Source organism: Oreochromis niloticus, linkage group LG8 (genome assembly GCF_001858045.2).
Source record: "Oreochromis niloticus isolate F11D_XX linkage group LG8, O_niloticus_UMD_NMBU, whole genome shotgun sequence".
In the NCBI taxonomy this organism is placed as follows: Eukaryota; Metazoa; Chordata; class Actinopteri; order Cichliformes; family Cichlidae; genus Oreochromis; species Oreochromis niloticus.
In genome coordinates, this window is record NC_031973.2 from 1665273 (window position 1) to 1678691 (window position 13419).

The 13419-nt window shown below is 49.4% G+C and overlaps 1 protein-coding gene across 1 annotated transcript in view; it reads left to right on the forward strand.

Moving 5' to 3' along the window:
• Positions 1 to 57: 57 nt before the first annotated feature.
• ankfn1a (ankyrin repeat and fibronectin type III domain containing 1a) overlaps positions 58 to 13419 on the forward strand; it is a 77126-nt gene continuing 63764 nt past the window's right edge. Inside the window, 5 exon segments of the mRNA XM_019362386.2 lie at positions 58 to 1618; positions 3097 to 3224; positions 3329 to 3568; positions 6004 to 6239; positions 10304 to 10566. Of these exon segments, the coding sequence (XP_019217931.1) occupies positions 3109 to 3224; positions 3329 to 3568; positions 6004 to 6239; positions 10304 to 10566 (855 nt within the window). The 5' untranslated portion in view covers positions 58 to 1618; positions 3097 to 3108.

Below are 13419 nucleotides of genomic sequence, written 5' to 3' on the forward strand. Positions count from 1 at the left end.
ACCCACGAGGGGAACACACTGTGATAACCTGAGTGTTGAGCTGCCTGAGCGTCGGGCTCAGCGCGAGCGAACGCTCAGCTCAGCATTACAAACTCTGGTCAGGCATGTGACAGGAAGTGAGGCGGCGAGTACTCGAGTATCTCGACCTGCAGAGGCTGTTTGTTTAAATTGGGGATGATTACAGCAAACATTCAGCCTCCTTCCTGCCCGCTCTTATCTCCTCACACCCTCCCACCCACTCCACCTTTCCTTCATTCCTTCTCTTTGTCAGTTATTTCTTCACTTTTTGTTCCTCCCTCGGATTCAGTCTGTGTGCTGTTTCCTTTATTGTTTCCTTCTCCCTCATTACCTTTTGTCCTCATTCAGGTTTTATTTATTTTCTCCCTTTTTTGTACCTCCATCCACCCTTACAGTTTCCCTCTCGTCCTTCTTTCCTTCCTTTCTTTTGGGGGGGGGGGTTAATAATGCCATACTCCACGTTCTTATTCCTTTTCTACTTATCATTCATTTTCTTCCATTTCCTCGTGACCTTCCTTATTTCCTTCTCTAACTTAGTTTGGATTCCCCCACCCTTTCCCTCCTGCTTGTCCTTTCTCATATCTTTCCTCCTTTAATCTCTTTTTCTTCTCCTTTCTTTAATCCTTCCTCTTTCCCTTTTCATTTGCATCCCATCATTTGTGGCTTAACTGCTTCCTTTTCTTTCGTTCTCTTCCTTCCTTCTTTTTGACTCCTTTCTGTCCTTGCCCATACATTTTGTCTCACTTCTTTGTTTCCTTCACTTCATAGATCCCCCCTTCCTCCTGCTAATCCTTCCTTCCTCACGTCTGTCTGTTATTCCATTTCATTCTCTTCACTTCTTTTAAATTTGTCCTTCCTTTCCTTTCCATTCGTTTCTGCCTTCCTTGAACTCATCCCACTTCTTCTCCTTGTTTCTTTACAGATCTTTCCTTCTCCTTCCCTGCTTGTTCCTCTTTCAGTTAATGTTGTCTTTTTCTTTGACCTGTTATTTTTTCCCTGCATTCCTCTTTTTTTAATTTTTTTGTTTTGTCCTTCCATGCATCCTTGTTTCCCCTCCCTCATTCCTTTATTCCTCCCTTCTTTGCTCTTTGTGATTTCTTCCCTTTGATAACTTCTTCCATGTTTTGTTTTGCTTTCCCCTTCATCTTTTTCCTTTAATTTACTCCCTGCTGTGGTCTCAGTTCCTCTTTCCTCCGTCCTTAACTTCATCCTTCGGTCCTCCTTTATCCCCTCCTCCTCCTGTCTGTCCCTCCTCCCTCCTCCGGCTGAAGTAAACAGATGAACAGGGAGATACTGAATCTCTCCCTGGGCCCCTCTTCCTCCTCACTCCTCCCAGTTAATTGGGCTCTGGCTGTCTGAGTGGCAGTCGCAGCAGTATTGAGGCCCGGCCGTGCTCCAGATGTGCGCAGAGTTGACCGCAGTGAAATGTGAGCCGCTCCGGCCTGGCTGCCTGTATTTTGGGATGTTTTACACGGGGTAGGACAAAGACACGTTTCCAGGCGGGATCCCGGCCTGAGCAGATGTCCCTGTGCTGGGAGCAGAAGAGGAAGAAGAAGAGGAGGACGGGGGACCCGCGCGCAGCAGAGCGAGGACAGAGACGGTAGAATTTGCGTGCGCGAACATCGGCCTGTTTGGGCAGCGTTTGCTGACAGGAAGTCGGCGTTAATCACTCCCGCCGGTGCTTCCTGCTCGCGCCGCTGATCAGCCACGTGTGGTCGCGCAGCTGCGCCGTGTCTGTGTTTGACGCACGCGAGCGCACGTTCGCGTTTGGCGCCCACAGACAGTTACCGGGGAAACTTCGGATAAGTCCTCAAATTCAAGTAATTACTAAAAAGGGCAGCGAGAGGTCGCCCTCGCAGTAATGTTAAGCCCTCAGCTTTCCTTGGCAACGTTAACGGCAACCAAGATTAGCAAAGCGGACTACAAGCTGACAAGTTGTAGTCCTGCTAACAAACTGCTGATTGTAAGGGGCTAACAGCCAGCGTAGGCTGAGCCCACCGAGAGTAAACTGAGAGTTGACTGAAGTCTTCAGATTAGATGAAAAATCACTTATCGGAAGTTTCTTCTTTCTAAACAAACTTTAAATGAGCCTATTTTACACATACGGCTCATTGGTTGCCACGACAACATGGCTGGCTCTCCATTAACCAGTTTTTCCACTATGCTCGCTAACAGCATGAACAAAGCATTACAAACAAGCTAAACCAAATTTTCCCTTGTGGGACAATTAAAGAATTATTCTATTCTATTCTAATGTTGGCTAATATGCCATGCAGTGTGAATGTTACCACCACTTACCAGCTAACCAACTAACTGGTTTGACCCGTAAGATACTGTCTACCAAAGTAACAAGCAGCATCACTAATTAAACAGCTAATTTATAAGATGATAAAGCTAGCTATCTGCTAATTCAACTTACAACTCCACATTCTGAATATTGTAATTCTGCCATAACTAATTAATGAAAACAAGTTTCTTAACACTAGTTCACCAGCTAACACAATTACCAAAGTAGTGTTAAAAGCTACATAACCAACTAACAAGCCAATGCTACAAGCTACCGTTTAAGTAACAAGTCTTTATTACCAGAGTAAATTTGTAGGAGAATTTTAAACAGGGATAGTAAATTTAAAAAAAAATTGTCTGTAGTCCTTTCAAGATGGCTGCCAAGTCGCAAATTTCTTTATAGACCAGTCCACAAATCCGCTGCATCATCAGATAGCGAGGTAGAGATAGCTAACTCCTTAGTAAGAAACAACTTAACGTTAAGTAGCTTATGTACTATTAGGAGCTACATCATCAGGTACTGAGCAGTTTTTTAAAAGACGTATTTAACATTTCTTTAACCAGGTGAGACTTTTGTACACTGTGACCTTTTAGAGCGTGCAGGCCTACATGCAGTCACAGGTCAGGCAGGAGTAACGCACACAAACAGGTTCACCTGCAGAAACACGTGTCTAACCCCGGGAAGCTGCATACAGAAGTCTGAGTGGGAAACACCAGGTACACAGAGAGCTGCTGCACACCTGTCTGAAGGTTGTTTTTTTAACTCCCGTCCCCATCTTTGATGTCCCGCAGATATGGCCGAAGATGTCCGTGGATTCTGATAACTCCTGTGTTTTGCTGTCATCGCGTGACTCCCGGACTTCCTGCATCTTTCAAACCGCTGATGAGAAAGATGACATCCCAGGAGTGGGAGAGGAAAGGTGAGCCCGAATGCCGATTCTCAGGGCTGATTGGTTTTCATTAACCTGTTTATCCCTTGCTGTGGTGTCGATTCCTTTGTAACTCTGCCTCCTTCCTCCCGCAGCGTCCTGGAGATGCTGAGCTACTCCAAGTTCTCCGACCTGGAGACATGGCTGTGCATGCCGTCCTCACTGCTGCTTTCCAGGCCTCTGGACTCCACCCACACTTCCTCGGGCTCTTCCTCCAACTCGTACTCCTCACGTGCGTCCCTCCACTCCGCCAACTCGCTCCCGGCTTCCTCCTCTTCTTCGCTGGCTTCAAACTCCCGCCGCTCCACCTGCAGCGAGCCGGGAGAGATCGACAGGTAACCCCAGCTCACTTGTTTATGCTCTTCATCGGGTTTATTTTGAGGCAGTTTCCATGAAATTTGCTAATTTCAGGGGTTTTTTGGATAATGGTGGAGCGCTGTGGCACAGAGGAACCAATCAGGTCCTTTGGTGCTTTGAATGAAAGTTTAAAGAGAAAATGTTCTGTATCCTTCAGGACCATCATTCAACCTTCTCACTGTCTAATCTATAAACAGGATCATTCTGTGTGTTCGAGCTGCTCTTTGGAGTTTCAGCAGCTGCTGAGTCCAAACAAAAGATAAAATCAGAAGTTTATTCTCGTGTGTTTGAAGTGTCAGGATTACCTGTAGAGCCTCAGACTGATCCTCCTGCTCGTCCTGCAGAAACATCGGAGCTCATGAAGCATTCGCCTGGCACCGTGGAGATGGCAGCTCTGTAGGCAAAGATAAGCCTGCAGGAAGCCCAAGGGGAAACAGTGCTGTTTATAGAGAGGAAATGTACAGCTAATGTAAGGAAGTGGGGTCATTATGAGTGTTTGCAGCAGCTGGACGCTCTTAAGATGAACTCTAGGAGCAGTTTGCAGAGTGAAAGGTCCTCCCTGTCATGTTCACAGACTGGTCCTGCTCTCTGAGCTTCGTTGGTTTCTTTACAGGAAACAGTCAGTGCAGTGTCAGATCCACAGACTCCAGTTTCTGTCAGGGCTCTCTAACAGATTTCACCGTGATGGAGCAAACCATCGAGTTCCTTCAGAGTCCGTCGTAATCCGCTCCACCTGCTACAGAACAGCTTTCCTTACAGGACACCGCCCTTAAAGAACACAGCTGCTCTCCATCACAGTTTTCCACTTCCTGCTCAGTGACGTGTGTTCCATGAATCTTGTGCACAGTTTCTAAATGGTCCAAAACATGTTTAGAAAACTGATTCTAACTTTGTTGGATTGATCAGAGAAGCTGAGAAATCCTGAAACAGCACAAAAGCACAGTGTGCAGCGCCGGAGGAAGAGCAGGGCATCTGTGGATGGGATGGCTGCAGGTTCGATCCCTGTCTCGTTCCTCTCTGTTCCTCAGCCTGTGAGTGTGAGCTAGAGAGCAGCTCGGTGTGGACAAACCCCCTGTGTGGATGGGTCCATGTCCCATTCCCTCCAAGCCTGATGACAGGAAGAACTCCTCCTTATGATGTGTCAGTGGACAGGAAGTTAACGACTGTTGCTGGTAGCGTGACAGTGATGTGGTGTTTGTACTGCTGGCTGGAGAAGAGAGAACATCTACAGACATCACCTTTCACTGACTCATGCTCTGTTCACTCAGCTGTTTCATGTGTGCAGAACTCAGGTGTGCGTCTGAGCGCGCTCTGTACAGATCTGGGCCCACGCTGATGGCGAGCAGGATCGTTGCAAACTGACTCACGGCTCAGAAACACTCGATTCTCCATCCTCCTCACTCAGCCTTTGTCCCCCTACAGACAAACACACACACACACACACACAGGTAAGGTAACACCCCTGCTGGGCAGTGAACACCTGAGAGGAGCTTTTCCTTCAGCGCTGTTATCCGGCTGTGGCGGTCCGATGAAGGGCGCAGTGCTCTCAGACGTTGCACTGATCTGCTGAAGTGCGTCGTCCTCGGATGCTGAGCTGGGCTTTCCTGCGGAGGAAAAAGAACGGACGGCGTCGGATCCGAGGATCATGGCGGAGCTGCAGCTACGCCATCTCCGAGGACAGGTACCAGCTGGTTTGTGATGGTTACCCGTCCATCCCGCACGTCTCAGGGTCGTGTTCGACACTCAAACGATCGCTGTTTCAAACTCACGGCCTGCTCGCACTGCTCCCTGAACACTGCAGGGAAACTGGATTACTGATGTAACCAGAGCTCAGTGCGGATGCTCTGATTAACACCGACATGTTCCTGTCTTCATTTAATGGGAAATATGTTAAACTACTTCCAGGTTTTTTACAGGATTTGTAGCATTGGTGTGGCAGAGATACTGTGTGGATACTTTATTCCCAAAGTGATGATGAAAACAGGACATTTCATCAAATTATTCCCAAATAAAGTGTTTCCAGTTGCTTAAACAGCTCGGTGATGTGAGTTGGCGGACCACAGAGGAAGTTTGGATGAATAGAGAGACCAGCCCAGTCAGCAGGGTTAGATATCAGATCGCAGATAAGGACCTGTTCCTTCCACTGCGTCACCGTCACCTGTGCCTCAGGTAAACGTGTGGATATGAACTCCAGCCTCTGGTGTTGAGGTGAAGTTCTTTGCAGACCCTCCATCCACCCGGACCCCACCACTGCAGTCGTATCACCTTTAGTCTATGGACTCATCCTGGCTGTGGTTATTTTCTGGTCTCTGATTGGCTGGCTGGAGGTGAAACGAGAGGAGGAGTTCTCCGTGTCGTGTTTATTTTGTGCCAAGTTTTTCTCGCTGACTTGTCTCTCCTCGGATCCCTGCAGGTCGTCAGAGAGAGACTCCGCCTTCCTCACGCCCACTCTGACGAAGGAGGCGACATGTCTGTCCACGCCCCTCCTCCCCATCCTCTCCTCCACCCCTGCACATCCTCCCGCTGCTGCCGCTTCACGGTCCAGCTATGGCACTCAAGCAGGAGACTCCACCTCCCACAGCGGCGTCAGCATCAGGAAGCGGCGGCGTCTCGCTGCCAGTCCTGGAGGACTCCACTGGACCTCTTCAGGTAACAACAGCCAGTGTGTGTGTGTGTGTGTGTGTGTGTGTCAAACTCATTCCTGTCTGGAGTAAATGAGCTCCTCTGAACGTCCACGTGGACACAAACACTGAGATTAGGTCAAAGGTCAGATCTGACTCGTCTTGTTTGGATGCACTGAAACTGTAAAATACAGATTTTCAGGGCATTAAACTGATTCTAGTGACAGATAAAGCTGCAGGAAACACCTCTGGTCACACGCACAGACGCAGGAAGAATTGCTCGCTGGGTTGCCTAGGCAACCTTCTAATCAGCGCTATGCTTTAACATTTAAAGTTGAGAAGAGATTGATCAGGTGTCTCCAGCATTTGGGACGGGATCAGAAACGAGTCCTCAGAGGGACAGCTCAGTCAGAGAGGCTGAGATGGTCTCAGCATGTGCAGAGAAGGAGGGGGTGGAGGATGAAGGTGGAGCTGCCAGGGCGGAGGAGGAGGAGAGGAAGAGCTCAGAGGAGGTTCATGGATGTAGTGAAGGAGGACAGGCAGAGGGTTGGGGTGACAGAGGAGGATGCTGGGATAGGAGGAGGTGGCGGCTGAAAGAAGGAGAAGAAGTGGCGTGGGTCTCTGGTCGCGGCATCGCTGTCCGTCACTTCCTGTGTGGACATGCTCTATGACATCGCCAACCCCAGAAGTTTTTAATTGGCCGATAAAGTCCAAAATATAAAGTAACTAAATCCAGGCAGCTCAGAGAAACACGAGGATACCTGCGCACATGGAACAGAGGCGGGGCTGAAACACCTGGGTAACAACAAACAGGTGAAACCAGTCAGTGAGGACGAGACGGGGGAAGTAAACACATCATGACACACAAGACACAAATGACTACCAAAATAAAACAGGAAGTGAGAAGTAATAAGAACATGAGGAAGTGCAGACGTGTTAATAACATCGAGGGGAAAAACTCGACTTTAATACAAAATCAGACTAAAGAAGTACTCAAAGAAGCAAATGAGCCAAACGTGTAAACAGTGAGTCAAACAGGAAGTTCTTGGCCTTTTTTCTGATATTTGTATTCATTGTTTATGGATGAAGAGCTAAAATCAGCAGTGAGACGTCTGTGTTGGCGCTGACGGAGGCTGACGGAGGCTGAGCCCCTCTGCCCTGTGGTCATCATCGAGCAGCCACATCAGGAGTCGGTGTGTTGTTTCTCCCACACCCACAGAAGAGACAGATCTGTCGTGGGCGGAGGTTGTAGCCGCCGGCAGACTGGACGTGCTGTCGCGGCAGGAATGTCTCTGATGGCTCCGAGCGGTGGTTTTGTTTACCGGGCTCCACTTCCTGTGTGTCGCTCTGCTCTCTTTAGCCCCACCCTTCTGGAGAATGATAACGAGCTTCCTGTTGAGCAGATTACGGCACAGCATCCATCAGGTGTTTGATCTCTGGCGTGCTTTCCTCAGACTGCAGGGTTAAGCTGCCTCTCGGCTTCACGCCGCAGGTTTTCTGTCTTTTCTGATCTGTCCTGCTGATTCCTCGCACTCAGTTATTCCACGCCAGCCCAGGCTGTCGCGCCTCGTTTGAAAAAAGGCTCAATGTGAGATAAACATGGTGTCCAAGGGGGTGTAGCTGCTGCTGGTTCTGGGTGGAGTTACTGAGCTGTGAGTGATGCAGAGATGAAGCCTGAGGTGCGGGTGCTTTGTTAGAGTTTCACAGCGGTGCAGGTAACAGGTAACCGATAAGTAACTTCAGTGTCACGAAGGGGCGGGGCTAAATCTCTGAACCAGTTTTACTATCAGTGATGTCACAGCTGTGCTTAGTACTCCGCCGTTCTCAGGTGTTCATCTTTTAAAGGGCAAAGGTTACTGGCTTTTTTACACCGACCTGCTTCATAAACAGGAAGTCCTGAGCTGGTTATCCTGATATCCTGTGTACAGCGCCCCCCAGAGGCTCAGTGAGCACACCAGCTGCTTCTTAAAATCAGGTAAACCCAGAAAACTCTGAGGTGACCTCAGTAAAGGAACCTTCAAAATAAGACGTTCAGAGAAAGAATGCAACACCAACAAAAGTCTTAGTTCAGTTCCAGCAAAAAATCTTTGATTTGAAGCAGAAATGAAAGAAGAGGCGCCTCAGAGCCTCCATCCTGAAACAGGAAGCTGAGGATGCTGAAGAGCTTTCCTGTCCTTCAGCACACCTGAGACACCTCAGAGAGGAGGAAGTGAAAATACAGATTGTCTCCTCGTGGTCGAAATCAATCTTTATTGACTCACACAGAGCGACAGCAGCTCGTGGCGCGGTGTAAACATTAAAAGATTAAATGAAGACGTCGCCTTGCAGTCGAGCAGCTCGTGTTACTGACTCGGCGAGTCCACAAGCTTGTTGGGTCCTCTGGGACTTTAGAGCAAAGTTCAACAGGAAGTTGCCGTGCGTGTCTCACTCTCACTTTACTCTCATCTCTCTGACTTCCTGCAGTTTGTGTCTGGGTGTTGGTGTGCTGTGTGTCCAGCAGAGGGAGCTGTGACTCCAGCTGAGTGAGGAACAGCACCTCTGCTGATCAGCTGAGCTTCACACAGACTTTATTCATAAATGATTCAAAGTGTGTCGTGAGTGCTGTGCTTTCATGTTTCCTGTCTTCAGGATCATCCACACACCTGCGTGCTGCCACGCCCACATTCTTCCTTATAAGGAGAGTTTACCTCGCGGTGGATGGTGGAAGATGCTGAAGCTGTTCTACGGTCACACAGTCGTGATGAAGGAGCACGTGGCTGCTCTGTGTTTGGCCTGCTCACACGGAGAAGCTGCTGGCGTTTCCTCCACCCTCTGAGGCAGTGCATGGAGAGAGAGATGGCCCCTCGCCATCACTGTGACCAGCGCGTGTTGCCTTCACTCTTCGATGGTTTGTGGGACTTTCTGTGTGGCGCTCACAGGGGCAGTTCGTTTTGTTGTTGTTGTTTGGTCTGATATCCTGCGCACACAGCGTGGCGTGCAGTGAGTTTTTGGTCAGGTGTCTGATGGCTGAAGCCATGAGGGCGGCTCGGCGTGGTGGCATGGCGATGACGCCAAGCCGAGGATGAGGCGAGCACTGCACAGGATAAGAAAGCAGAACAAGCCTTCAAACCTTCCTCCCGTTCATGAAGCCGGCGCTCTCTCGTCCCGAGCAGATTCAAACCTCTCCTCATGAATGAAATCGATTGGCTGCCGTCGGCGTTCGTCTGTGAGCGCTCGCAGGCGAGCTGAATGAATTTCCTCCTCATCAAACATTTATCGTGCTGCCTGGTTTGGTGCCTTACCTCCAGCGTTAACCTGACCCTTGGGAACACGGCCCACAGTGAGGCTCACGTTTCATCGCACGGACCTGTGGAAGCAAACAGGCTGAAGACGATGTCCTCAAACACACGTCCGGTCGTGTTTTAGGAGCTTTGAGCACCAGTAAACACAAAGCAATAACTCAGAGTAAACTGCAGCTGAAATACATCAAATCAGATTAATTTATTCAAAGAAATGAACTTCAGGTAAAAAGTAACCTGGATAAATATAAATACCAGTCGTGATTCACTGGAGCAGGTTCAGTTAGCTGTAGCGTTTCACAGGAAGTGATGCAACAAAGCTCCATGGAGAGTTTAGACCTGAGAAAATGAAAGTGGGCACAAAGCTGTGTTAGCTTTGGTCTGTGCTGCAAGCCGCCTTGTCACCCACCTCCCCCTCTTTTCTCTCGCTCGAGCTTGTGCTGATGTTCAGCCAGATGTTGATTATAAAGTGTGAGTGTGAACGGCTGCTGATGAAATTATCCACGTTTCTGGTACACAGTTCTCATAATGACACAGTCGTGTGTGTGCAGCTGTGTGGACACGCAGCAGACAGCTGTGGATCTGCACGTGCTCAGTGAGTGCCGTTATGTTTCTGGTTAAAAGGTTGACGTCGAGGTTTCAATGTGAGCCACAAGCTGCCGACGCCCTCGACCTCCTCATGTAGTTTTAATGCAGCAGCTCAGGTGGTCAGCTTACACCTGACCCACTCCCACTCACACACACACGCACGCTGTGGGTGAGTGGGAACATGACACCGCCCCCCTGACGCAGCAGGGCTCTGGTTTCTCTGCAGGCTCTGTTCAGCGGGACTTCTGGTCACCTGATCCGTCCCCGGGGTCGAGGAGGAGTGCAGGAGGAGGAGGCGGTGCAGGTGCGAGGAGCCTTCCCCTGGCGGAGGTGGCCCGAGTTTCCCTGCCGTGGGCCACAGACCGGGCGCTGCTGAGGAAGACGATTTCGGTGGACGACCGTCTGCTGGAGCCGGCGGGCGGCGAGCAGCGACACCTGAGGCTGCTGAGCCGGCTGGAGAGAGGCCGGAAGAAACTCCGCAGCATCCACGTAAGTCTGGATTTCCTCTTATCTGATTATCGTTTACTAAAGCTGACCTCTGACCCCAGGTTCCATCATCAGAACAGGACAGGAAGCGCTTTCACACCTGCTCCCAGGTGCGGGAAACACAGCTGACTGTTTCCTGATGAACAGCTTTTATCTTTGTAGCTGCTCTCGTGGTCGCCGCTGTGCTTGGAGCGTTTGTGCATTTTTGTGTTCCTGCTGTTTTGTCGTGTGTTAAACTCAGCGGCGCCGCCTCGTCCAGCCTCGTGCCGCGGCGAGTCAGCGTGCCTCAGGTTTGACGCTTTTACCAAAGTCACAGCCACAAGAGGGAAAACTGTCCCAGCAGCGAGAGGTCAGATCAGAAACTGCGACCCTTCGCTGTCCCCGCCCCCTGTGTCCACCTCGGTGTAGGTCAGAGGTCACGAGTGTGGCTCTGGCGCCTGTTTTGGTCACCTCCAGCAGCTCTAACTAGTCAGACGGTGGGAGGGAGCGGATCCTCCCACTGCTGCTGTGATGTCAAAGGAAACGGGAAGATGGATTGGTTGCTTTGTAAAAAACTGGGCGGGCTTTAGAGGAGTGGGTCATTGTTGCATCGATGATGGAGGACGTGCCGATCCACCCGAGCAGAGGTGCGATCGATACTGATCGTTTAGTTCAGTCAAAATGAGTTTATGATGCGAAAGACGAGGAGATCACCTCCAGCTAAAAACCAAAACCACGTTTGTGCCTGAGCTAAAGCAGCAGGAATATAAAGACTTCTTTGTGTTTGAGCTGACGAGGTTTGTCGCTCCGTCGCTGAAACGCTGTCCTGCGTTCATTTTCAGGTTGGGAATGATTCCTACTCTCTGCTCGCTCTCTGTTGTTCTCTCTCAGCCAACAAACTGTTTCCTGATTTTGTCCAATCAGCACGCAGAGCCAGATTAGTGATAACCCCGTGAATCTGCAGAATGATTTCCTGACTGACGGAGCGATGTCTCGCTGTGAGCGGAGCAGCTGGCGGTTCCTCCTCCGCCCGCTCCGTCGTGTCTGTAAATAAACGATCTCCAGGCAACGCCGGTGTTCGGCTGACGGCGCAGAAACGTCCCGGTGACTCAGCGGCGCTCCCGTCATAAACCCGAGGAAACGGCGCCTTTGTTTGTGCGTGGGGCCGGGACGCCTTCCCAACCTCCACCTGCACCATAAACACATCCCGTTCCTGCGTTCATCCGTTAAACTGTAGCTTTCTGGGAATCAGCGCGACGCTGTGATGTCACACCGAAGTCTGTTTGTTCCGTTGAGGCTCAGCGGCTTTTACAGGAACACCGCATTCCTTTAAAACGCACAACGTTTTCCAGATAAACTGAAACATTCTTAAATTAAATCAGTTTCGGGTAAAAAAAAAAGTCTCAAAGGCAAAATTTTAGAAAACACAAATTAAAAAAATCTAAATGATTATATTAAAACTCAGTATTTACAAATCAAGTTGAAATTCTTAATTTATAAAAACATTGAAAAATTAATTTCAGTTGATTTTGATTTAGTTCTAGTTTTGATAAAAATGTAAAATTATTAACATTAAAACAGAATAATTTGACTAAAGTTGAGTCTGTGGATTCATAATTTAAATAACTGAATTCTCAGTTAACACAAACTCATCACTGGCTGAGATGAGCTTCCATGTTTCCATGTTTCCGTGTTTCCGTGTTTCCTGGCTCTGTGTGAGCTTCATGTCACGTTCTGTGATTTAACCATCAGTAGTAACAGGCCTCTCCTCCTGAGCACCAGCAGGGGGCGCCCTCCTCGTCCGCTGGGCCTGTTTAATGTGACTGCAGCTGCTGCAGGAAGCGATGATTCACCCTGCTGAGTACTCAGCCTGGTGTCCAAAGGCAGGTGAAAATCAGACCCCTCATCGTACCTGAGCCCCAGGAGGAACATTTCCCAGACGAGCCGTCTAAATCCTGACTTTTAGCGACACCTGATTCGTCGACTCTCATTCCAGGTCCCCGCCCCTCAGACCAGTTACCGAACACCTGCCTGCTCTAAACCCCTCCCCCTGCTTCCTGCTCCTTCGTGACTCTAACAGGAGCATCATCAGGAAACAGTTCAGCTGGCTCATTTCCTCACAGACTTCAGAGCAGTCGCCCCCTGCTGGACGTTAGAGGGAGCGCAGGTTTAAGATACTTGCTGTGCCTCGGTTTTTATTCTTGGTTATTTTAAACAGATCCAAACTCACGAGTGTGTGATGATGTCAGAGCAAACAGCCCCGTTTACTCTCACCGAACAATCGTGATGATGTCGGGCGACCTCAGTGTGGTTTGGTGATCCTTCAGCTGTCAGTTACTTTTTAAAAATGAACTCATTCTGAACAGTTTTTACCTGTAAAACTGATTAAATGACACAAATGATTGAATTGAATTGGTGGATGTTTTGGGGTGAGGAGCGGCTGACTGGAGCAGCATCTGCTGGTCGCTGCACGCAGCAGGCTGTGGTCAGCTGATCAAAGGTAAAACAGTGATGGACGACCCTCATTCGCAGAGAGATTTCCTGTGTATGGATTCATGTATCTGATTGTTTTAAGTGAACAACCGCCATGTTTAAACAGCCAATCAGCAGAGGGTTGGTGCTTTTGCCCCACTGTAGGGAACTTTAAGGGAACAGTAACTTCATTAAAGTGTTTGCAGGACTTTTTTTTGTGTCACACATTCAGTCAGCAGCAGCGCGTTCGGCGTCCTCGCCTCCGCGATGGGGTGATGTGGGCTGAGGCGTTGCACACAGGCGGGCTCTGTGCACGCCTCCCGTTTACTCTGACATTTTTCTGTGGCCCGCTCGCCGTCTTTGTACACAAACACTCACACAGTGCTGTATTAAGCGGCCGTGCTC